The sequence below is a fragment of the Anolis carolinensis genome, chromosome 1, assembly GCF_035594765.1.
Source record: "Anolis carolinensis isolate JA03-04 chromosome 1, rAnoCar3.1.pri, whole genome shotgun sequence".
NCBI classification, from domain to species: Eukaryota; Metazoa; Chordata; class Lepidosauria; order Squamata; family Dactyloidae; genus Anolis; species Anolis carolinensis.
Genome location: NC_085841.1, coordinates 28,010,427 through 28,037,897, shown reverse-complemented (window position 1 = coordinate 28,037,897; position 27,471 = coordinate 28,010,427). Strand labels below are relative to the sequence as shown.

Here is a 27,471-nt window from a genome sequence, read left to right as displayed (position 1 = left end):
AAAGTGGCAAAACCACTTGTTACATCCAGGTTGTGCAAAGAACCCAGTCAGACATGTGTGGAATGTAAAGTAAGCATGTTATGTAAACTATACAACATACTTACAAGGCCATTGTGCATTGAAATATCCATGTTTTTTCCATTCTTAGTGTCTTACATGTCCAGTTGTCTCTTGCCTTTAAAAGAAATTAGAGGCAGAATGTTTCATATTCATATTTGCATTGCTTACTGTACCATGAAAAACAAAACAGAAGAGACGGTTGCACTTCCATGGTAGGAATGGCAAGTGTCCAGAGTTAATTTAGTTAATTGAGTGATATGTCCTCTTGTCTGATAGGAAGAAGTACATTGCATGCAGGTCATGTATGTGGAAGGTCACATTCTCCTGCTTCTCCAGTTAGTAGGATCAGGTAGCATATGAGGGGAAAGATCTTAGCCTGAGAGCTGCTGATGTTCTGAGTAGAAGGTCTGTAGATGTGGCCTGTAGACTACATTTTACCTATCTCAGTGTATGGGAACCAGACTACCTATTTTCTATTGAATTCTTCTCAAAGGGTAGAGATAAGACAAAATCAACTCTTTTGTTCCATTACGGAAGACTTCACAAAATTGTTGGAAGTAGGTTGGCATTGTTGGGCTGCCTATAGAAGCTTCATCATGGAAAGTGAATGGCAGAAAATAACATTCTACTTACTGGGACAGTTTGTCAGGGCAAGCAAAAAATGTCTTCAGGGCAATACTTTTGAAAAAGAGTTCGCAAAGAAAGATACAGATTAGAAGTGAAGTGATTCAATGTAATGTCGCAGAAACAAGTGTAAATTTCCATTGCATTCTTACACATACTAACTGTGACTGTGCTGAATTGAATTTAGTGAAATTTACCTTGGAATAATTAACCATAGCATTATGGTGTTTGTCTGATACACAAATTCTTTGTCTTTTGTCAGGCCTTTCTACCTAAAAATGGATGCAATGTTAATCTTTACATCACTCCAATCTGTAACTTTGCTTTGAATTTGTAATTTTAAATGGCTGATCATCTGGCTTCTAACAGCCCAGAATTTCATTGTCTTTGCAAATTATATTACTTTGCATCATGGATACTATTTGGCTGTGATGTCTCATGGGCCTTGTAGTCCCGTTCCTAGTGCTATTGAGGCAGACGAGGAGGAAAACATGGGATTTCCACCGGTTCAGTTTGAAACGGAGCCTCTCCACCTGGAGGATGTTTGTCCTCAGGAAGTTACCCAAACAAGCTTTGGGCAGAATTCTCCCCCGTTTTCCCGAAAGGACAATTATAATAGAGATAGAGGAGTCAGGGAGGCTAATCGCCGGAGTCTCAGAATCGCTGCCAAACAACTAGCTGATTAAGTCTGCTTCCCTTGGGAAATTCTAAGGAGTCATGCATCTGGACAGAGTTGGGTTTCGCTTCTTGTTCTCCAGGGAAAGTGTTCTGTTGGCGGGAAAACAAGACCCTATATAGGGGTTTTGCCGCAAGGGGAACCTTGTGGAGTCAATTGATCAGCTTGAGAGAGAGATCGTGTGTGGACTTCGTACTCCTTGTTCCCTGCTTCCCGGATCTAGTTTCAAGTCTTGCCTTGTCTCACGTTTTGCCACGGACCTTGTTTCATGCTTCAAGTTGCCACGTTTCAAGTCTTTGATCCAGCCAAGAATCAAGCTCATGGTCCAGCCTTGTTGTCAAGCTTCAATGGACTAAAAGACCTTGTCATCTCCCCACACTATTGCTTGGCAAAGTGTGTGTTTCGGTTAATGGATTATAACTTTGAACTCTAACATCTTATATTGGACAATATTTTCCTGGACTATATTTGGCCTTTCCTGAAAGGTCTGCTTCTGAACTTTATTCTTCACTTGTTTTTATTGACTTTATATAATTCTTTAATAAAGATATTAGATAGAATCTGGTCTCTGCGCATGGTTATTGGTGCTCTGCAGCCTGGGCCGTGACATTGGTTTATAAAGTTAATGAACAATTCCTAGAAGTTACTGTATATAGATTAAAATATCTCTAGTGATCAAAGAGTTAATCTCTTGTGGATACCATTAAAAACAAGCATGTGACTATTCAGAAAGTAGTTTGCATACTGTTTAATGTAGGCTGGGCAGAAATGAAAATAATGAGTTGGCTAGGAGATATAATGCTACTCGGAAAATGTGTTTGAGGAAGTAAGATGATAATATAAGAGGATTCGTGATGTGTGTGAAGCAAGATTGCCTTTATAAAAGCAAGGTTGTTTTAAGAGCCATTAGCAGCATTCTAATGCCTTTTATTATTGGCAGTTAGCTTCACAGAAATTCTTCTTCCTAAGTACAAAAGCATAATAAATGTTAATTATAGCAGCACCAGACTTTTGAAAGAGCTTTTTATGTATTGTAGCCCATGATGAAAATGAATATTGTATGTACTTACATATAAGTTGACCTCAGGCTGATGGCAGGTTTTTGGGCCAAATTATGGATTTTGATATGACTTGTGGATAAGTTAAGGAAGAGGGAGAAGCAGCAATGCTGAGAAAGAGGACCCACTGCCCCTGGCCACAGCCACCATTTCACTGCCCAGACATTCAGAAAAGTCAGAAGTGGCACTACGGTAGAGAGAGTAGAGGACAGGTCAGTGCTTCTTTTAGGTTATCCTAGGATGGAATAAGTTCTTCTCTTTTGGCACTCCACTCAGAGAAGGGGATAGTTCCTTTTTTGACAAAAGGTAAGGTACAGAACGCACATTGACCCAGGCTTTTGGGTTGATTTTTTGGCTAAACTTTCTAGACATACATTGGGTATGCTCTAAGCCATAAGCAGTTTTATTGTTGGTTGTTTTTAACTGGAATATCATTTTCTCCAATATCAGGACTGTAAAACCGTGGCCATTTTCTAATCTACAACTACCATCCTTCATGGGATTTGTGTTAGTAGAAAGAGCACATATTGGGAGGAATAATGAGAGCAAAAACCAGTAGTTGAAGTTAAAAAAGCTTTATTTAGGACAACTACATCGTTGATAAAGAAAGAACTAGATTGCTGTCCTCAAGCTGGGACGAAGACGTGAAGACGAAGAAATGGAAAATTCCATGAAGGGGTTTTTTGAGAGGAGGCAGGAATGCCTAAGAATATCAATCAGAACACCATAGATTGGGGGGGGGCTGGTGTTCTTGAGAGGGTAAGTCGGGGACAGCTTTCCCTACTGTCGGGTTCTTTCTAAACTTTCTAAATCCCATATATTGATTTACCCAATTTCCCATCATGAGAGGTATTTCTTGTGAAGAGCATTGTTGAATTCCAACTGTTTGTTAGTCTAGCTATGGCTAGTACCAACACTGGATGTCATGCCAAGCCATGGTTTGCTTGGACTACAACGTAGAACAGAAACCATGATAGCAGCTTCCAAACTGGCAAACCACCGTTTTAGAATTAGTTTATTAGATTTTGGTTTCTCCAGGGAGAAATCTACACCATAGAGGCAGGACTGTGGCTCTATGTTTGTCAGTTCAGACATCATGCCAGCAGTTTATGTTTCCTTGGCCGTGGGTTGGCATGGTGTCTGAATGACCCAAAAGACAAAAATGGCTTAGTTAGCAGACAGCAAAAAACCCAACTATGCTATCTGATTGATTAGAAGAAATATAATCCCTACAGCCAGCAACATTCACCATAAGCCTTCGAAATAGCAAAATTCCAAGAGAGAACTGACATTCTCTTTCTATTAGATCCATCTGCTGTTTTGATGGGATTTCTGGAAATATTCAGCCTCAGCAAAAGAAGAATTTGACATCAGCAGCATCATAGCCACAAATGAAATGCTGCTCTGAATCATGGTTCATAATGAATAGAAGCCAGCTTTATTTGAAGAAACCTTCAGATGTTCCAATTGGTGTTCAGAACTTCTGAAAGGTTTTCAGAGGGAAATAATTTGATTGAAATAATTTTAAAGGGCATTTTGAAACAAAGTAGAACTCATTGATACAACAATAAGATGGAGAGGATAATGTTTCCAGCACTGAGCTCTCTGGCAGATCATTGAGCAAGATAAAAGCAGAAACCCATTCCCTTAGGTGAGAATGGAGAATGTTGGCCTGGTCATTATTCAAGCCATTGGTGTAGATCAGGGGTCCCCAAACTAAGGCCCGGCAGCCACATGCCGCCCATCGAAGCAATTTATCCAGCCCCCATGGCACAAAGACAGAAGTGGGTTGGGCTAAATGACCCAAGGGTTCTCTTCTTCTCTTCCAATTATTATTGTTGTTGTTATTATTATCATCATCATCATCATCATCATCATCATCATCATTGAGGCTGGGAGGCCATCTGTCAGGGGTGCTTTGCTTGTGCTTTTGGTGTCCAAAAGCAGAAGGGGATTGGACTCAATGGCCCATTATTGTTGTTGTTGTTGTTGTTGTTGTTGTTGTTGTTGTTGTTGTTGTTATTATTATTATTATTATTATTATTATTATTATTATTGCTTGGTGGCCAACTATAGTCCGCCCTCCAACAGTCCGAAGGATCGTGAACTGGCCCCCAGTTTAAAAAGTTTGGGGACCCCTGGTGTAGATAAATACTGGTATATTGGCTGGATATGCTGCTGGCCTCATTGACTGAACAATGCAGGGACAGAGGAGAAACTCTTTTATTGTAGAGTAACTCTGGGTCCAGTCACACTACACAATTAAAGTAGCATTATTTCTTCAGGCTTCAAAAAATTAAAAAATGGTCATGGTTGTATCCTGGAGTAGAAATAGGAATAATAACACTATAGTTACCTGCCCGGAATCATACAAACTCAACCTTCTTCAGGTTGAGTCTGTATAGATTCTGGGCAGATATCCACTGTACCCCTTAAGGAAATTGTCAATTAACAGGTTGGAAAACAAAGCCATTTGTAAAGCTAGTTATGATCTAATCAAAAACAGGATTAATGGTTCCCCCCCCCCCCCCCGCCTAATTTTATACCATTGTATTTCACTGTATGGTGTGTAGCCTTATTCTGCCTACACATCTTTCATAAGCACCAAACATCTACATTTATATGTACACACACCTCGAAATACGCACCAGAAACATACATATCCTGTACTGTTTTTCCATTGTCAGCAATAGTTTTTAAAGTGAAATGAGCCAAGGCTGATAGAAGGAGCAGACAAATATGAAATACTAAGTTGAGCTTTATTTCTCAATTTGCAGAGATGGTTTTGAACCTCACAGTTTCATCAGATGCTGAGAATCAAAGTTTGTTTCTGAAAGAGTCATCTGTCAGTATTCAATGCTGTCTTGTTTTTCTTGGACTGGATTAGATTTAATTAATCTGTCTTCATTCTCCATTTGTGTAGTATGTTTCATTTGGCACCTTTAACTTGTTGCACAAAAGCCTAGAGTATTGATATTTTGGATTTTTAAAAAATATTGGGGGTTTTGGTCTATGCTGTTATATGGAGAATATGTTCAACATATTCCATATGCTATCCCTACCTAGTGGATGGGTTTATATACTGTGTATACAAACTCCTTCCCTTGGCTCACCTTTGGACACTGTGACAGATGTGTGTCTTACTACCCTGTTTCCCCGAAAATAAGACAGGGTCTTATATTAATTTTTGCTCCCAAAAATGCACTAGGTCTTATTTTCAGGGGATGTCTTATTATTCCATGAAGAAGAGCTCACATTTATTGTTGAACAACAAAATGAACATTTATTATATACTGTAAAGTAGTTGTCATCACAAACCAGCATAACAGACAAACTATGAATCCTATCAAGAATTTCTTGTTACTACCATTATTTACATGTACAACAATCTATGGTACCTCTTGCAATTTAGGTTTCACAAGGTTTCCACGCTGATTTCTCTCTATTCTAGTTTCAATGTAGTCATGAATGATGAATAATATAATATACTATAATAATAATATGATAATATAATAATAATAATATAATGATATACAATATATTAATGAGATAATATAATATAGGATATAATAATAACAGAAAATGATAATAATATGGTATTAATAGGATAATATAATAATGGGATATAATAACAGAATAGCATAATAATAATATAATAATAGGATAATATAATAGAATAATAGAATGGAATAGAATGATATAAAATATATTAATAGGATAATATAAAATGGAATATAATAATAATAACAGAATATGCTAATAATAATAAAATAATAATGATAATATAATAGAATAATAGTATAGAATATAATGATATAAAATATATTAATAGGGTAATATAAAATGGAATTTAATAATAACAGAATAATAATATAATAATATGAAAATATAATAGAATAATAATATAATAATAATAATAGAAAAATATAATATAATGATTTAAAATATATTAATAGGATAATATAATAATGGGATATAATAATAGTAACAGAATATGATGATAATAATATGGCAATAAAATAATAGTATAAAATAATCAGTTTCATGGCATAGGATAGGAAGATGAGAGGAGAATCCCAATGCGTCCTGTACCTTTAAGGAGCGAAGCCTTGGGGACGAGTGGAAAGCCCTCTTCCTTCCTTCCTTCCCTCCCACCCTCCCTTGCCCGGGCTCCAGGAGCCAATCAGAAGCCTCTGGGAAGCAAGGCAGCATGGCCAGGAGGGAGACGGAAGGAAGGAAGAAACGGCAGCAGCCACGGAAGGTTCTTCAAGCCTCGGCTGGGGGACAGGCAAGGAAAGGCAAGGCAGGGAGGGAGGGAGGCACAGAAAGCAAGCACTTTCCCTCCCTCCCTCCGGTGTATGAATGAGTGCTGCTTCTGCCCTGCAGCCATGCTTCCCAATGGAACTCTGCTGCAGCCTTAGTTGCTAGGTCTTACTTTCAGGGGAGGCCTTATATTTGGCAATCCCCCCAAACCCCTGCTAGGTCTTATTCTTTGGGGAGGTCTTATTTTCGGGGAAACACGGTATTAATTTTTAAAGCTATCAATTCTCTGTGATTCTGCCAGTAGTTTGATTTACTCCTACATGTCTTCTTTCCTTCATCTCTTCTTGCGTTGAGATCCCTAAGGGATCCCATCTTGACCCCCTGCTTTTCTCTCTCAATAAATTGAACTCCCTTATCAAATCCCATACATATATTATCAACAAGTGAGACTAACCTCAAATATATTCATGAACTCTCCTTCTCATTTAAGTCCCACATTTCCATCTCTCTATCCATCCAGTTTGGATGGTTTGTCTTCCTAGACTCAGTATGTCCAAAACTGAACCTATAACCTTTTCTTCCTAACCCCTCTGTCCTCAAGCTCAAGCTCACCACCTTAAAAGAATCATAGAATCATATAATGATAGAGCTGGAAGAGACCACATGGGCCACCCAGTCCAACCCCTGCCATGCTATTAAATGATGTGTTGTTGTTTATTTATACCTCGCTTTAACTCTCCCAAAGGAAACTCAAAGTGGCTTACGATGTAGAGCTGTAGCTTCAGTTTTGCCAAGTTATTTCATTTTAAAACAATAGGGATAGGCAACTCGAGGTTGGGGTTAGAGCCATTTACCTTGGTATATTCCCTCCTCTGTGGGCTATAGCATTGCTCACAGCACAACTGGAAAGTGATATCACTTCAGTTCTGGATTCAGGTGCTGGCAAAAGTCTGACATCTTCCTTTCTTTGTGTGTATGTATTGTTGTGTGTCTTCAAGTCATTTCTTCAGCCCATTTCTTCCAGACCTCAGTCCATTATAGATCATTCTAGCTATATTGTATCTAATTCTGTCATGGACTATAATTGAGCTTGTCATTAAGTATAAATATGTCCTACTAAAGTATATTGCTTCCATGTTTGCCTTCACCTTCTTTCTATGTTGCTGTCTCCTAGTCTGCTTCCTTACATGACATGCAACCAGATGTAGCCACATTAAAACTATATGGTTGCAGAACCTGTGCCAAGAACGTATGTGGTGTCATGATCTGAATATTGCACTTGAATGCCAGGGTTCGACTCTCCGCTCAGCCATGGAAACAATGAGTAACCTTAAGCAGGTCACACTCTGTCAGCCATAGGGGAAGGCAATGGCAAATTCCTTTGAATAAATCTTGTCACCAAAATGCTAGGAAAGGGTCTCCATAAGTTCAAATCAAGTTGAAGGCACATAACAGCAACAGTGTATTTGCTTCCCCCCCCCCCCCCCATTCTTTTCTGATCTCACAGCTTCCATGTTTATTGTAAACTATGGATCAGTGTTTATCAAACTGTGATCCTCCAGGTGTTTTGGACTTCAGCTCCCAGATATCCCAGCCAGCTTACCAGCTGTTAGGAATTGTGGGAACTGAAGTCCAAAACATCTAGAGGAGCACAGTTTGAGAACCACTGCTATAGATTATTTCTGCTATTACGTTCTGGAACAGCAGTGAATCAAGTCCATTCCATGGGTGAGATGGAATTTTCAAGTCATTGCAGGTCCCATATAGCCATCACCTCTATGTTTTGAATAATCTAGTGCGATTTCTGGGATCTCCACTTAGTTATAAAATATTGGCACACAGCACAGAAAAAGGAAAGTCCTAATACAATTACTGATACCAACTAGAGTAGACTCATTTAATGAGTGCATTTACATAAGTATCAATGTGCCATTCAGGATTTGGTTGAATGGATCTACGTTAGTTGACACTAGCAATTGGATTTAAGCCAAAACCATGCCTGAAAACAGCAGAGAACCTGGGAGGGTGTTGTCTGGCACTTGTGACTGCCAGAAGAAAGATTATATCATGGCTAGTCTCTGGGAAATGCATTAGGACCTCATAGGGTGTCAAAATATAAGTAACATAAGACTGCAGGCTCTCCAGGCCAGCAGACATGTCCATATCACAAAATGGCACGAATTAGAGACAGGCTCAATTAAGTATGCATTTGAAGGCCAACTTGAAAGCTACTGGCTTCTGCTGAAGACACTACTTCCCAGATGAAAGCTTGTGTAAACCCATCTTCTCCGTGAGAAAGATAAACAGATGACTGTATATGTGTGTGTGTGGAATATGAGAGAACCAGAATGTGATATGTTATCTATCTTCAATATAAGCTCTAGAGCTGGAAATGTATGCCATAGCTTGCTGGAATTGTCTTACAAAAGTAAAGAGCTCAGTTTACATTTAAATGCTTTATAGAGCTTTGGTAGCTACAGGGAAATAATTCCATCATCTAATCATGATTCAACCTGCTATATGTACTGGGTGAAAAGAACTAAAGATCTTACACAGGGACTATGTTGGCATATAAACTGAATTATTTTTTTAAAAAGTAGAGACTGTATTTGCAAATTATGATTGGTAAAGTTCGTCTCACTTTTCTGTTGCAGCCTCCCTTTCTGCATTAATAATAATAATAATAATAATAATAATAATAATAATAATAATAATAATAAAAACTTTATTTATACCCCGCCACCATCTCCCCATGGGGACTCGGGGCGGCTCACAATGTTACAAAAGTAACAGCACAAATACATTAACAATACACACAGTTTAAAATACAAGAAGATGATAAAACAAGTTAAAACAAAGATTTAAACAACAATAATAATATCAGTAGTAATAATATCAAACAACCACCAATGCGATTCAGTCAACTTTAAAGGTGGGGGGACTATAGCAGCAATATAAGATAAAATCATTAGATTAAAATATCCCAGTGAAAGGAACCTAATAACATTCAGAATAGAATTATAATTATAATGAGGCTGGTCATCCAATGGCTGTCTCTCCAAAGGCCAGCCCAAACATCCAGGTTTTCAGTTGTTTCTTAAAGGATGGTAGGGAAGGCGCCAACCTAGTCTCCCTGGGGAGGGAGTTCCAGAGCTGGGGGGCCACAGCCGAGAAGGCCCTCTCTCTCGTCCCCACCAAACGTAACTGTGAGGAAGGCGGAAGCGAGAGGAGGGCCTCCCCGGAAGATCTCGGAGAGCGCGTAGGTTCATAGGGGACGATGCGGTCACGAAGATAGGCAGGTCCTGAACCGTTTAGAGCTTTATAGGTAACTAGCTGTGCCCAGCCACGCGTTGCTGTGGCGAAGTCTGGTGGTATTGAGGAATCGGTGGTAGTTAAGGTAAAGGGTAAAGTTTTTCCCCTGACGTTATGTCCAGTCATGTCTGACTCGGGGGTTGGTGCTCATCTCCATTTGTAAGCTGAAAAGCCGGCATTGTCCATAGACTCCTCCAAGGTCATGTAGGATGACTGCATGGAGCGGCGTTACCTTCCCGCTGGAGCAGTACCTATTGATGCACTCACATTTGCATGTTTTCGAACTTCTGGGTTGGCAGAAGCTGGGTCTAACAGCGGGGGCTCCCTTCGCTCCCCCAATTCAAACCTGTGGCCTTTCGGTCCAGAAGTTCAGCAGCTCAGTGCTTTAACACGCTGCGCCATCAGGGGATATCATTTCCTAAAGGTTGTGAATATACAATATTTCTGATTGGTTTTTTTTTTTGTCTGTTGGAGGCAAGTATGAATGCTGCAATTAGGAAAAATGATTAGGATGTAATGGCCTTGCAGCTTTAAAGCCTGGCTGTTTCCTCCCTGAGTTAATTTTTTGTTGGGAGGTGTTAGCTGGCCCTGATTGTTTCCTTTGTGGAATTCCCCTGTTTATTTACTGTCCTGGTTTTAGACATATTGTTCTGCATTATTCTATCCCAGTAATTATTTCATATTAAAGTAGAATCTCACTTATCCAACATTCGCTTATACAGTGTTCTGGATTATCCAACGCAGTCTGCCTTTTCATAATCAATGTTTTTATAGTCGGTGTTTTAAATTCATTGTGATATTTTAGTGGTAAATTTGTAAAAACAGTACAGTAGAGTCTCACTTATCCAACATAAACGGGCCAGCAGAACGTTGGATAAGCGAATATGTTGGATAATAAGGAGGGATTAAGGATAAGCCTATTAAACATGAAATTAAGTTATGATTTTACAAATTAAGTACCAAAACATCATGTTAGACAACAAATTTGGCAGAAAAAGTAGGTCAATACACAGTAATGCTATGTAGTAATTACTGTATTTATGAATTTAGCACCAAAATATCACAATACATTGAAAGCATTGACTACAAAAATGCGTTGGATAATCCAGAACGTTGGATAAGCGAGTGTTGGATAAGTGAGACTCTACTGTAATTACTACATAGCATTACTGCGCATGGAACTACTTTTTCTGTCAAATTTGTTGTATAATATGATGTTTTGGTGCTTAATTTATATAACGATTACCTAATTTGATGTTTGATCGGCTTTTCTTGAATCCCTTCTTATTATCCAATATATTCACTTATCCTGCCGGCCTGTTTATGTTGGATAAGTGAGAGTCTACTGTATATTGATAATCTTATATTATCTGCTTAGAACTGGATTATATGAGGCCCCTTCTTCACAGCTGTATAAAATGCCCACTGAAGTGGATTATATGGCAGTGTGGAGTCAAGATAATCCAGTGCAAAGCAGATAATATAAGATTATAAATGGGTTATATAGCTGTGTGGAAGGGCCTTGAGTCTACACTGCCATATAATCCAGTGCAAATTAGATAATCTGTGGAAGAAGCCTAAATCTGCTTGTCCCCTAACTGAACCCTGGCTGTCCCTTGGCTGGTTGCTAGGCAACCAAGTGGGCAGAGATTAGCTCTCTAAACTGGCAGCAATTGGATAAAAACAATTATTGCTCTCCCTCTAATTAGGACTTTATTTTTCTTTTCTTTTTGTTGTATCAACCCTGAGGCATGGGTGATGGGTTGTGTTGTCAAATTTCGAGGTTGGGGGGCCTGTACTTTTGTTGTTTTGTGAGTCGCCGTGATGCCATCACTCTTTTATATATATAGATAACCTGCACCTTGAATTGGGCCCGGAATATTATCGGCAGCCAGTGAAGCTGCTTGAACAGGGGGGTTGACCGCTCCCTGTAAGCAGCTCCAGTTAGTAACCTGGCTGCCGACCGTTGTACCAACTGTAATTTCTGGACCATCTTCAAGGGCAGCCCTACGTAGAGTGCGTTACAGTAATCCATCCTTGAGGTAACTAGAGTGTGGACCACCGTGGTCAAGCCAGACTTCTCGAGGTACGGTCGCAGTTGGTGCACAAGTTTGAATTGTGCAAAGGCCCTCCCGGCCACCGCCAACACCTGGGCATCAAGTGACAGCGATGAATCCAGGAGGACCCCCAAACTGCAGACCTGCGCCTTCAGGGGGAGTGCGACCCCGTCAAGCACAGGTAGCCACCCTATGCCCCGATCGGTCGAACGGCTGACCTGGAGGACCTCTGTCTTATCAGGATTAAGCTTCAGCTTGTTGGCCCTCATCCAACCCATCACAGCGGCCAGACACTGGTCTAGGATCCGAAGGTAACATGCACAGAAGGTAACAATGGTGAATGCTAAAGATGATCTTCATTTTTAGTACCTCCATGTTGTGACTCAGCTTTAATCTAGAATCGATTCTGATGAGGGAAGTGGCAGCTTCCCCTGTGGCCGGAATTTAGCATACCCTCATGAAGCCAGAAGCTGGAAAATGTTAAATTGCCTCTGTGTGTGTCTATATGTTGTATGTCTATTGGCACTGAATGTTTGCCATGTATATGTGCATTGTAATCCACCCTGAGTCCCCTTCGAGGTGAGAAGGGCAGCTAACATTCCTGTTTTCATCAGTTGTTGTTGTCGCTGCTGCTGCTACTATTATTCATCATTGTGTTTTCTGGGACTGAGAGTATATGACATGCCCATGATCACCCAGTAGATTACCGTGGTTTAGCTGTGAATCAAACCCTGGTCTCCTGAATCATAACCAAATTCTCAAACCATTATATCACACTGGATCCCATCATTACTGCTTCTGAAGTCGTATACATACGCAGACAAATAAAGATACATTTTATTGCAGAAAGTATTGGGTTTATTAAAGCCTACCTGGGGAGTAGGAAGAAATATAATAGTTCTAGAGTTCCCAGAAAATACTTAAAGTAATAATGTGGATCTCCAAAATAAAATAAATCTGTAAAGGAAGAAAACCCAGGACTTCCAAGGATCCCCCCCCTGCCTCCCGCCCGCAACTCATCTGGAAGTACTTTCAGAGAGAACCTGAAGCAGCCTTGCAGGTCTTAGTTTAGACAGAAAATGCCTGAAGCTAACAATGGAAAGATGGCATGTGGCAAGTAGCATTCTCAAACTTACATATGAATTATGGAAATATATGAAAAACACCATGTTCCTTAATGCCAGGAGTTTCATCTTTGATTTCCCTTACTTGCTAAATACCCTTTGGCATTAACCTTAAATCTGAAAAACTGTAATTGAAAAAATGTCCTTGATGGGATGTTTGGAGAACTCTCATTCGTTTCCAGTTACATTAAAGAATGCACAAGGGCATTTTGTGACTGTATTTCTCTAATATTCATATATTGGCTTAGCAAGCTTTTAATGTTTCCCAGTGTTGGTGGGCCTTGAGATGGAAAATTAGAAGGTGCATATTTTATTCTCAACTGCAGCTATGTAGTTGTTTAGGCAGCTTTGGGGTATTGAAAGAAAAAAAGAGAAATATACAGTTTTAGAGATATTCTCAGAAATTGAGAGGACAGTATTTCTCTTCCTTTTCTCTTCATGATGTCTAAAGTGAGACATAACACTTCTTGCATGGCATGATGGATGGGTACCAGATTTTTTGGATATTGCCTAGAAAGTATGAAAAGGGGAAATACTTTTAATTAGCACTTCCTTGCAATTCTGTATAAATTGTTCTATGGCTAGAGACAACCAGCTTGTCCAGATAGACAGCTACGGGCACATTTTGGGATGCAAATAGATTTTTGAGAGAAATGACTGGTTAGTAAAATGTTTATTCATGTGCAGATGGAGTGTTGTGAAGTACATCACTGATTCTAGCTGCATAATTGACTTGTCAACATGATTTGTTCACAAGAAGTGTTCATAACAAATGCTTTCTAATGCAAAGGGATCTTGTAACACCTTTGAGACTGCCTGAGATAAAGATGTTGATAACAAGCTTTTGTAGACTTAAGTCTACTACCTTAGATGTGTCAGCTTTTTATGATGTTGCATATACACATTTTTGTCTCCAGATGCTCATTTTTGTCCATCCCTGTGATGTTTTTAAATTACTTTTTAAGATGATATGCCATAAAGTAATAACCTTTCATCTGTATCTTCATTGGGAAAGGTGGGAACGGACAATGTTTGGGAAGTGTGGGTTGATTGGGGAAGTAAAAAACCAATAAAAGCCTTTAGTATGAGAGAGAAAAAATCCTTGGTGCAACGATACCGAAGAACATTTAAGATCCATACCACTCTCTGTTCTGGCTGCTCTTATTAACAAGATTGGACAACAGGCATACACATGTAGTTGGCCTCACTGTCTGTATTCTCAGGTTGTCCAAATGGAAATGTTTCCCATCTAAATGTGCATTTGCTGGTACTCTTTTAATGGCAACATTTAGTTTGGAATGGAACTGTGCCATTTAATCCACAAAATACCTAGCAAATGAGTCAAATCTTGCAAACAATACTTGTGGGCAAAGATGTATATATTCCCTGTTTTTAGCAGTTCTGGCAGCTAATGCAGTGGTGGAAAAATTACAGTATTAGTTTGCTTCTAATTGTAGCCACAGAATAAACTAAAAGGAACCCTGTCCTTTGTTTGATCTTGCACCATCATCACATACGTTTGTGTGATTTGGATTTTTAATAATTTATATATTTTTCATAATCAGTGCTCTTGTTAACATATTTTAATAAGAAAATGTTGCCTTCATTTTTCTCCAGTTTTACTAATAAAGGCCACTTCTCTTTGTGATTATGCATCTGTGAAAGAAACATTGAGGTTTATGGAAGGCTTTGTCTAAACCCATGTTATCTTTCATTCACACTCTTGTGTACTTGACAGATTTTTAATGAACAGCCTCTCTTGAACTTGGTAGATATTATTCTATGAAAATTATCAGAATGAGGATAGAATCCATTATCTGCAGGAGGCATTTTTACCACTTTGATCTCCATCACTTTGGCTCTAATTCTCATCACCAGTGCACAGGATCTCATTGTATATTCAGTTCACATGTGGCTCCTGGCCTGAGCCAAAAGATAAAGCTGAGTGCTATTCAAGCTAGAATGGCTCAGGCAGTTTTATGCTGGTGGTTGACTTGCAGTCTAATATTTGTCAGTTGGATGTGTACAACACACAAGACTGTTACAGTGTTCAGTTTGAGTTATTTTAGAATTCCAGGCTCTATTTGGCCACTCATAGATGGTCCCTAGAGTTGCTCCATTCAGAAAGGAAGCTATAGTGATTCATAGAAGTAAATTTTTGTAGCACCATTAGAGTGGTTCTCACTCTGTGGATCCCTAGGTGTTTTGGCCTACAACTCCCAGAAATCCCAGCCAGTTTACCACCTGTTAGGATTTCTGGGAGTTAAAGGCCAAAACATCTGGGGACCCACAGATTGAGAACCACTGGTCTAGTATGTTGTTTAGAAAGGGCAGGTTTCTTTGTATGAATGCCATTGACAAATGGTCAGGGGTTGCAAAATTTTGGACCGCAACCCCCAGAATTTAGGAATATGAGAAGTGTAGTCCACCAAATAACTTCTCTATTGTGGCCTATGTGTCGCATATATTAATCTGTGTTTGCATGAAGCCATCCTACATAACCTCCTTCATGGCCTTATAGATAGCTGAGATATTGGCAGTAATCTAACTCCTCCTGCTTTGTATGCATGCTTGACACATTCCATTTCACTTCTCCTTTGTTCACCACATTGGTAACACCTCCTTCTTCTTTGTGCCTCCGCAGAGACATCCTTCAAAAACTTTTAGATCTCTGAGAATTTTAACTATATCTCCACCCTCTCCCTTAATACACAGACCCAACTTCCATTTTCTCAGTTCTACATCACCTGCCACTGTGTTAGCAGTGTAATTGAGCTTCTCTTAGAGACTTGTAATTTTACTTAATTTTGACAAAAAAGAACCTTTATCTTTCTTAAATTTTAGCATTTGCTTTCCTTGTGGCTGCCCGTGGAATGGGGTGCCAAGCTATGCAGACACTTTGATGTAATCTTTACTTCCTCTCTCTACTTTTTCTTCCTTAGTCCTTCCCAAGTGTTCCCTTCTTTTCCTTCATAAAGTCTCACTGAGACTGCATTTACACTGTAGGGTTTATACAGTTTGACACCACTTTTCCTGCTTTGCCTCAATGCTGTGGAGTAATGTGAGCTTGGTGGGATTCTAGCACTCTTTGGCAGAAAAGGATAATGACCTTATGAAACGACAACTCCTGTGGTTCCATAGCATTGAACCATGGAGGTTAACATGGTGCCAAACTGCAGCTCATAATCTATAGTATAGATGCATCTTTATATAGTATAGATGCACCTTTCTGGAAAGGTTGACTATGAGTTTCAGAACCCAGGCTTCTGCCAGTTATATTTAATCCAAAAGACCGGCTTTCTCCAACCTCTGTGCATGATCATGATCAGTCTGATCATTCCTGATGAAACATAGCAGAGACTTGGAACCTAATATTCCTTCTTAATCATGGAATTGACTTCTGATCATACAATAGGGTCTTTCATCCTTTCCTTAACATTTGCAGATACCTGCAAACTCTGTTACTGAGAGTTGTGGGAACTTAGGAGCAGTATGACAGAGTCATAAAATGCTACAGCATGAGAAAGGAATAGCTGGAAACCAGGGGTCCAAATTGAAATGTGCACAAAAATACAATCTTACAGCTTCTGGGGAAGTTTCTGAGAATATTTGCAGATGAATGTTGACCAGAATTGCAACATTCCGTTTATATAGCTTTCAAATAAAGGTCATAGTATTTTGTATCAACTTTTTTAAAAAGCCAGGATCTAAAAATACAGCAAAAACTACAATAAAAACAGACAGTTGATCTGAGCAGATACTGCCGCAGACAATGCCCAGCAGCCCAAGAAATAAATCTGATGCTCCATGCAGAAAGGGAAAAAGTAATTCTAAGCTTCACCAGAGGAGATAATTCTGGAGACTGGATCACAATAAAGGCTTTACTTTTCAGACAGTGTTTATTTCTTCTAGGTATTTTTATACTGCTCTCAATCCTATATCCAGTGAGGTTTACAAAAGGATATCTAGTTTGATCTTCTGAGCAAGGACTGGTCTGCATAGAGTAGTAAGGAGGGACATTTACATCTTATGTTTTCACTGTATTATTCAGGTTTCCCTTTCATCCTAATTATTTATTAATCTTAAAACCTCAGAGGAGGGAAAGTGAGGATAGTGCAGCTTTGAAAAATCAGTCTTTAGGTGATTATATTAATGTGTAAGCTTTAGAGAGTATGTTAGTTTTTTTTTCTGTACCATCTTTGCACTGGAAAACAGACTACAAATGTGTACAATGAATAGATGTTTTTACGAAGCCATGAAAAACTACACTTAAGGATCACTTGTCCTATTGGAATAATTTTGGAATACATTTTTCTTCATTCTACAACAGTGCTAAGATACTGTATATAGATCAGTATAATATACTATATAAGTAAGTATTAATACATAATTGACCCACTGCATCCACAAATTCAACTATACATGACTTGAAAATATGTTTACAGTATTTAAAAATGTCCAAAAAAGAAACCTTGATTTTACCATTACATGTAAGGGACCGCATTTTCCTGTGCTATTATGGGACTTGAGCATGAAGAAATTTTGATATTCAGAGGATGTTTTGGTATCAAGCCCAGGATATACTGTAAGGTATCCTGAGGTTCATCAAGGACTTTTGTGCAATCTCTGGAAGTAGCTCCCGTTGAAAAAAAAAATCAATTAAAATGGAAAATCATGATTCCAGAAGCTCCCTGGGCACACAATTCTCTGATTTAATGATAATTGGGGTATTTCCAGAGCGAACGTTCTCAAAACCCTAATATCATCAAAAAGGGGTGTTCGTGTGTGGAAAATGTGGTCCTTGGACCCCCCCCCCCCCCCAAATTGTCCTTGTTATGCCCCTGGTATGAAGAAGAATGTTGACATTTCTCTCAATTCCTTCTCTGTTTTTTCTCTTTATCAAAGCCATTTTAATTTTAATTAATTTTAATTTTTGTCATTCGGTAAAGGTCTGCCTACCTGTCTCAGCTCCATATTTATATATCTGCATGAAATATGAAGGCACCTCGTTAATGGAAACCTTTCAATGTCTGACAGGAAATTTAGAGTAGTTACAATTTCAGCCCCTCCCATTTGGGACGCCATATAATTACTTTGAAGGCAGCCTCCAAGGTATTGATCTATTATGATAATGCAGAATGAAAGAAAGTTCACCCACAGTTCAAGAGCAAATGAAAAATCCCTGATGTAGTTTCCGTCCTTCTGCTCCCAGGGAAGGATCTATGAAATCATTTAGTTAATAGTACTCAGTGGCACTTAGCCAGGGTTGCTTTAAGCTACACTGTGTAAAAGGAACTTCCTTTGAGAACGAAGTAATCATGGCACTTTCCCTGTACCCAGCTCAGCTGTATGTGAGCTGTGAGTTATCTTAAAATATTACTCCAGTGACTGATTTTTAAACTTGTCTAAGAATTAGATCTTGTGTTTAAATCTTGTAATCTCCTTACATAAAGAGATTTGTGCATAATATAGTATATAACACACAAAAAGTTCCTTTTCTGCCTTTCTATTATGGAAATGTATTGTTATGGAATCATTTTAAATATATATGTATGCATGCAAAACATGGGAAACACGAGTAACAAATACTGAGTTACTTGTAATTACTCATTTTTGAAGTAAGTACATTGCATTATGATTATATCTTGGTAAGGATAATTTGATTCAATTTGTGACATTGTGACATGTACCAAGGGGTGCATCTACATTGCAGAATTAATACAGCTTGACACTGCTTTAACTGCCACCATTCAATGCTATGGGACCTTGGGACTTGTAGTTTTATAGGGTCTGTAGCCTTCTCTGCTAAAGAGCGCTGATGCCTCACAAAATTCCATAGCATTGAGCCACAGCAGTTAAAGTGGTGTCAAACTGCAATAACTATACTGCGTAGATGCTCCTATAGTTATCTTTATAGGTCTGTGTGGTCTTGTGGAATATTGGTGAAGGAATATTAAATGCTTCAAGAGCAGATTTATGCCTCATGCTCAGTTATGGTACTGAGACAAGGCGAAGATGGGACAGAAGGAGAACGTTTCTCAAGTAAATGCTAACTACTCCAGTTTCTTTTGAAAACCAAGAAGGAAGTAATGTAAACTTCCTCTAGCAAAAACTATAACAGTAACTTATTATTTCTTAAAAGCTTTGTCTGTATACTTATTTTAGTGACCTGTTCAGGTGCTCAGCAGGAAAATAATTTTAGTGCATTAAACTGAAGCACCATGCTAGAGCTGGTGAAATAAGAGCCATTTGGTGGCTGACAACTCCGAATTTGTTTGCTACTTTGCAAAACAGGTTAGTAAAGTAGAAAGCAATAGAAAAAGAGGAAAACCACATGACGGAAGATATTTTCTTCAGTTTGCAAGACCTGAGCCAGGCAGTTGATGTCTGGGGCTGTTGGAGGTGTTTACATTCATAAAGTTGTAGTTCTTTGTGCACTTGATAGCAAATAGGAAGAAGGTAAAACTTATAGTTAAGAGAGAGAGAAAGAGAGAGGGGGGGATATTTTCCTCAGAAGACAGTTGGACCTCATATTGATGAGGGCAACTGGGGTGATTTGGCAGCCCCTCTGACAAATTCTCCAGGGCAGCAGGGCAATTCCAGTGGCCCATTTCATCTGCAGTGATGCTTCCCCATCACATGCCTCTTGTGTTCTGGGCCGAGCATGTGCTTTCGCCACAGTTGATTGACAGTGCTCCGACGGAAGTTAGTGTGTGTTGTATGATGGGTAGCATGGGACTCCATGGAACAACTGTACTGTAAGCGTCCTAAGACGCTTGCGAAGACACATATGATGAAGCCCTATGTCCCATGTCTTCTTTACAGAAACAATGCTAGAGAAGACATACCTTTTAGTCTGTACCACAAAGTGATATATTGTTTTCACAAGACTTTGCTTTAGCTGTTATGTATGGATTGTAACAGATATCTGTTGCTCTCTTGGACTCCAACCATCCTACAGTATTTGATATTCTATAAAATAATTCTACAAACTGAGGATATCTGGCAATTTAATGCCTGGTTTAATTTTATTACTAATAATGCAATTGATGTGGGAAAAAACATCCCAACAACCCCAAACTTTTAAACATTAACATTTTATGTTTTAGGATACAATAGCAAATACATCATAAGTCTGGTCAACAAGTTATTTATTTCATTAACATATGTATTAAGTGTGATATAAGCTTGTTCATTTTTTATTTCAGTTACAAACCAGTCACAGATTTGAACTAATAGGACAATAGCTATTTATTTTACATTAAGGGAAAAAAATATTCCCCCCCTACAAAATAAAAAAGTCACTTCCAATTATATCTGTTATTCCAAATGGTGGTTTATTGGTTTAAACATAATAAAACAATACTTCAAAGGACTGTTTGAACCTGATTCAGTTGGACCACAGTTGTTGAAAGACAAAGTAGTTAGGCATATGCCAGATGGGTAGCCTTTTTATTTTCTCTGCCGTTCTATCAGCTCCAATCTCAAATGGGATAAATCTCAATTTAAAGGTCAGATGGATGTTTCGAAGGCTGTTGCAAAATTATCTTCCAATTGCATTTGTTCTAGGTCAGCCAGGCCTCCGGGAAGCGATCTCCATGTCCTGTATCACCAATGGGAGTGCAGGAAGCCGAAAAACCAGCCACAGTCCTTCTGTGCCTATAGCCAGGAAAGAAACCTTCTCCTCTGCTGCTAAAAGGTATTGCCTATTCCACCTTCTTTCTTTTTTAACTGAATAAATCCCATTGAGAAAACAAATTTGAATGTTTTAAAAGTTACTATACAAGTGGGGTCTGGAAGTAAAATTAGAACTCAGAGCTGGGTAACAACCTTTTAGTAACAACCAAATGTTACAGAACTATGCAAGCTTTTGAGCTTTTCAGAACTCTTCCTAAGTATAGTACAACTTCCAGGGGTTAGGAAGGATAGATCACACTCTCCAAGGACCTTGGACAATTAATTAAAAGCTTATTTTATTTTGCTCTTAGACTTTTTTTGGACCTAACACATTTGCCGTTAAAGTGGAAAACATTAAATGAATAACAACAGGTGGCTATATAGGGGATTGAAGTGCCCTTTGGAAATTATATTTGGCCTGACCTTGAGTTAGATGGTAGAAAAATTGTGGATGGGGAAAGAAGCAGAAAGTCCAGAAATCTGGATAGATTGTATGCCATGAAGTCTGTAGCTAGACTAATTCCCAAGATGTTGATAGAAGAATGAGTAAGGAAGAGTTAGTTGTGAAGGTATCAGTTTACATCAAGTGCTGCTTGAAGGGATGCAGAGGGAATGGCATAGAGAGTTCAGATGTTTTTATTTTAGCAAAGGCTGATCATAGTTTTTAGGGATCTACAAGTTGCCTGTTTTCTTTCATTCTTCCCTGGTTTAATGCTATTTCACATAATCTATGATTTGGGACCATATAATTTCATTTTGCCTGTGGTATCAAAGCCCCAAGATGACGAAAGTGTAAGAAATGTGAGCTGAAATAACAACTATCTTTCTTAGCCTTTGCTGAACTAGCTGATAATAGCATGCTGATATGGTGGTCTAACATTTTTAATTTTTCAAAGCAATCTGAGCTTTAGACAACTGTTAAGGGAATAAGGCAAGAGAAAGGAAGAAAGAAAAGTGGATAATACTATTATTAGTGGATTTTATTAATGTCAGAATTGTCTTCATGTAACGTGAACATGTATAAACTCTCCTACATTTCAATATAGAGAAAATGGGAAACAGCAAAATGTAATTTTTATTAAGACTTTGGGGCCTAATTGATTTTACCTTGTCTATGTGTGTGTTGTGGTTCCACTGTTTTAAATGTTTTTATGAGTTTTAAATCGTTTGGGTAAGCTATTTCATATGTGTTCAGTCTTTTAAAAATTACTGTTATTTACTACGTTAAATTGAGTTTATTGTAACTTAATTTGAGATCTTTGGGCAGAGGGCAGGATATAAATACATGTTGTGTCTCCCATGTCCAATAAGCTTGAGAACAGAAGTTTTTGAATTTTGGAATATCTGTATTTGCATATACATACGTAATGAGATACCTTGGACATGAGATCCAAGTCACAAGTGAAATTCATTCATGTTTTATACATATAGCCTGGGGGTAATTTTATACACAATATTTTTAAAATAATTTTGTACATGGAATAAAGTTTGTGTGTTTTGCACCATCAGAAGACAAACGTCATTTTCTCAGCCAACCAATCAGATTTTGGATTACAGTAGAGTCTCACTTATCCAACATAAACGGGCCGGCAGAATGTTCGATAAGCTAATATGTTGGATAATAAGGAGGGATTAAGTAAAAGCCTATTATACATCAAATTAAGTTACAAATTTAGCACCAGAACTTCATGTTTAAGAACAAATTTGACAGAAAAGTAGTTCAATATGCAGTAATGCTATATAGTAATTACTGTATTTACGAATTTAGCACCAAAATATCACGATATATTGAAAACATTGACTACAAAAATGCGTTGGATAATCCAGAACGTTGGATAAGCGAGTGTTGGATAAGTGAGACTCTACTGTATTTCGAATTTTCAGAATTCCAGATAAGGGACACACAGTCTGTATGCTAAGTAACTAATTTGTGTATGTACAAGTTGAGTATCCCCTATCTGGAATTCTGACAACTGAAATTATTCAAAATCAGAAATAGATCCAAAGACCATTTTTGATTTTGAAAAACATGTATGATGTTAAAACAGGGTCTTGAGGACTGAGCTCTGTTTAGAAGATGAATTGTCGCTCCTGGGATCCTTTCACAATTATTGTGGTGTACCTTCACCTGGACGGACATAATTTAATCCTATGGAATCCCAGGATTTGCAATTTAGGGAGAGTTATTTGGCATTCTTAGCCAAAGAAGTTTGGTGCCTCCCCAGACTACAAGCCTCAGGATTCCATAGGATGTAGCCAAGATAGTTAAAGTGAAATCAGAGTGCTATACTTGTGTACTGTGACAAGAGTCTTTAGAGACTTTCCAAAGAGTCAAATCACTTTCATTGGTGGGTCGGAAAAGGATGATCCATGGAGTCTGGAAAAGTTTGAGACCACAAAACAGCTTTGGTGAAGACGTGTGGCCCGAATACATTGTTATGCTCATCCTTGATTCAAACAGAAATTTCAAGTTTAGTATTTCTTCCATTTATGTATTCACTATCTGGGAAATGTATTTTATTGAAGGTACGATTTGAAACATGGAATTTATTAAGATAAACCAGAAACTAGCACAATATGTTAAGGTTTCATTTTACATTGTTCCTCTTGGAATGCTAAGCAGACCTTTTAATATTTCAGAACAATAGTTTGTGCTTTTACCTGATAGAGAGAATGGCCTGGGTCAAAGATTCATCTGGGAAGCAGGGAATTTTCCAAATTGTGCAAGCATGTGCATACTCGCTTACGTTCCAGCTACTCAAATATCAACCCTCAAATATCTTGCTTGAGAGGATCAAGAAAATCCTCCAGATGAGCTTTGGATGCCATGAAGACAATAGACACCCTCGCTCCCCCAGCACTCTCCTGTGTTGCTTATAAAGCAGAATGTTTGGATCAGATCCAACCCGAGATGCAAGCCCACCATCAGTGATTTGCCATCTGGCAAATTACCTGTGACTGATGCCTTGTCTCCATAGAGACAATGGACATTTGTGTCTAATTTTTCTTTTTAGTATAATGTAGAATACTAAGAGAGCAAAGTAAATAGGAAAGTAATTTTTTAAAAGGAAAAACTAGATTAGGGAGATGAGATTATGTTACAGCAATCAGTTTTCTTTTTCAGGAGCAATGGTGGTCTTGATTCTAAATGAGTGAGATGAAACTTGAAAATAAAAACAAAGTAGCTTGGTGTTCAATTACTGACAATTCTATTTTGAATTGAGGGAGTTTTTAAAAATGGATTTTTCATGTATCACATTTCAATTTTTCCCTACCTCTGAGGATCTCACAGTATGGGCAATGTTTCCTTTATGTCCCTATATAAACACAGTGTCCCCAAAGCGACTCCAGTGTGGCTTTCAAGAGGCAAGGGCAGAGACAAAGAGATATATCTGTTCCAATGTTAAGTCCAAATTTACAAGGAGCTATTAAAGGTGAAAACATCTAGGCTGCAAATGAGATGCAGCAGCATGGATAGCTATTTTAAATCTTGGATTGAAGTTTAGAGTGGATCACATCCTCACTTATGTAGAAGTCAACTCTTACCAGTGTTGCACAGTAAAGAAGATTAAGCTGTGTATATTACAAAAATAAGGGATGAGGACTGTTAGAAGTACAGTATATACAACTACAAGACTCAAACCTTATGTCAGCTACACTGTTCTACATTGTAGTGACCCCATTGGCTTACACTCAAAACAGCTGAGATAGGTATGAGCAATTACAACAATCTCCCGTGTTTTTATAGACTCGATACTTCAGTGAAAAGATATTTTAATTGCTGTAGTGCAATGGTGGGAATTATGTTGTTCTCCAGAAGCTTTTGGACTGCAACTCCTAAAATTCCTCACCATTGGCCATGCAAGGGTTCAATCAATGTTGGAGAACAAATGATTCCCATTTCTCCTCTAGCACAGTGTAGCACAGTAGCAAACTCCAGCTTGGAGATGTGAACATTTAATATATTGCTATCGGATTACAAAATTTTCTTAGACTTGCATAGAAATGCATGAATATTTGATATACAATTTCCCAAATCTGTGAATCCCCACAACACTTTTTTGATTGACAAAAGCATACTTGGGCACATTTTCAAAATATACATTTTTAGTTGTGCTCATTTTTCAAGCACATGCTTTAATGCAATGCTTTGTATGTCTCAGGAATGTGTAGATTTTCGAGGCGAGATGTGTTTTGTTCAGTTGCCAATCGACAGCGTGCAGAATAGATATTTCTGTAAAGAACAAATATGATCCAGACAAATTTCTTTTCCATTCCTCTTAGTGATGCCTGGGATTTTCCAGACCTATACGTTTTCCATAATTCCACATAATACCCCATAATTCAGATTCTTCTGTAGGCTTTATTCCACCAAGGCAGTCGTAAAATTCTTGCTAAGTCACATTCAGCTGAATATGATTCTTTTCACTGTCCCCTCCTCGTAGCTTTGGAATGTAATTCTCTCCATAGCTCCTAAGCTTATCACATCCGGTCTTACAACATTTGAGGATATTCTCTTTTTATAGTTTGCAATATGTATACTTCTTTTGACCATTAGAGCTCAGTGAAGAACAGCCATTTGAGACAGACGGTATTTGAATTTTTCAGACAAATGCAAAGAAAGGTTGATATAATTATTGTATTAACTCTTCAGTAAAAGTAATCTTTCCCAAGTGCATTAAGTTAGACCTAAATCTTGGGTGCCTACATTAAAATTTATATTTTAAACAAACTTAAGAACTGCTGAACTCTGTCCTTAAAATAAATTGAGTATCTTAGAATCATAAAGTTGGAAGAGACCACAAGGGACATCCAGTCCAGACTCCTGCCATGAAAGAATACACAATCAAAACACTCCTGATCGTTGGCCATTCAGTCCCTGCTTTAAAAGACTCCATCACACTCTGAGGCAGAATATTCCACTATCAAACAACTCTTACTACCAGGAAGTTCTATTTTATGTTTAGTTGGAATTTCTTTTCATCTTGTTTGAATTCATTGCCATATAACTTAATTTCTGGAGCAGAAGAAAAAATCTTTTACAGGTTACAGACATCTAGCTTCCTAAACCGTTGCCTATAGGGCATATTTTCCAGACCTTTGACCATTTTGGCTGTTCTTCTCTGGACATATTCCATCTTGTCAATATTCTTCTTGAATAACCCCTTTCAGTTTCAGATTAAAACCCAGTACTGCACCACTGACATGAAAGATACCAGCTGCTGCTTTGTGCATGCAGAGTGTAGCTCTCTGGTTCTCTTCTTGACATTCTTAATATAGAACTGGTCATCAATGTGCCATTTTCTAGGAATGGGACATAGTATTTAATCAAAACCACTCATTGCCATTTCAGTTTGGAGAAATTTCCTCTACAGGATCTATTTCCTGCTGAAATTAGGACAATGGAACTTTGATTACTGCATTGCTGGTGTTCAGTGATACTAATCTTTCCAGAAGCTCTGCCTGTACAGTTTGTCCTTGACCAAAGTAGATTGATTAAAATTTTCTTTACCACATTAAAATAACCTACAGGTTCAATGTGAAACTCTTTTACATCCTAGATACAGTCTGCACTGAGTATATAGAACAGATATGGGCAAACTTCAATCCTTCAGGTGTCTTGGACTTCAACTCCCAGAAATCCCAGCCAGCTTACCAGCTGTTAGGAGTTGTGAGAGCTGAAGGTCCAAAACATCTGGAGAGCCGAAGTTTGCCCATGTCTGATATAGAATCTGCCTCTGAATCCTTTCTACGTTTGACCTGCAAGGAAGAACATGCCTAGAAGGCAAGTGAGAATAAACCCAAACTGAAAATCAAGACAGCTGTTTAATTCTGCATGAAAATGACAAAACAGGGCCATGCATTTACAGTATTAGCACCTATTCAAATTCCACCAGGGTGAGCGAATCCTTTGGAGTTTGGTGGAAACATAGGAGCTTGCTCCCTGGATTTGAAACTCTCTCCCTAGGGAAGCGAGGAGGATGTCTTCCATTCTCTCCTTCCACTAGCAAGTCCTAATTTGGCTGCCCACAGGTGGATTTTGTTTTCAGTCCAAGCTATTTTCCATTTGTTGTTATTCTGTCAGTTCAGCTTTGGCTTGTGACAATCCTATAAATGATATCTTGCAGTAACTTTGAGACTGTGAGAAAGGTTGGTCGCTTGAGTTTTTATATAGTTAGAAAGCTTATGCTGCCAACCACTTTTTCCTCTGTTGGTTCCAAAGCTGCTGCAAAATCCCTTTGCATATTGATCCAGACTAAGACATCTATATCTGTGTTCACTCCATGCATCAGAGGAAATAGTCTATGAAAGCTTATGCTACCAATTGGGTTCTTTCAGTCTCTAAGTTGCTACAAAATCCCTTTGTATATTGCATTGCAGACTAACATGGCTTTGTCTTTGACATTGGTTCTCAACCTGTAGGTCCCCAGGTGTTTTGACCTACAACTCCCAGAAATCCCAGCCAGTTTACCAGCTGTTAGGATTTCTGGGAGTTGAAGGTCACAGGTTGAGAACTATTGGTCTTTGGATTCTGCCCTCTGAATAAGAGATTACCACGAGGTCCCAAATCATTGAGAGCCTTTCTCAAGTCTTCCAGACTCAGGGCTATGGATTTCATG

At 38.5% G+C, this 27,471-nt stretch overlaps 1 protein-coding gene across 6 annotated transcripts in view; it reads left to right on the top strand.

Moving 5' to 3' along the window:
* eml4 (EMAP like 4) overlaps positions 1-27,471 on the top strand; it is a 233,205-nt gene that overhangs the window by 133,883 nt on the left and 71,851 nt on the right. For all 6 annotated transcript variants that reach the window (XM_062971588.1, XM_062971579.1, XM_062971567.1 and 3 more), the window contains exon 3: positions 20,744-20,873. In XM_062971588.1, coding sequence (XP_062827658.1) covers positions 20,744-20,873 — 130 coding nt within the window. The remainder of the gene's footprint in view (positions 1-20,743; positions 20,874-27,471) is intronic.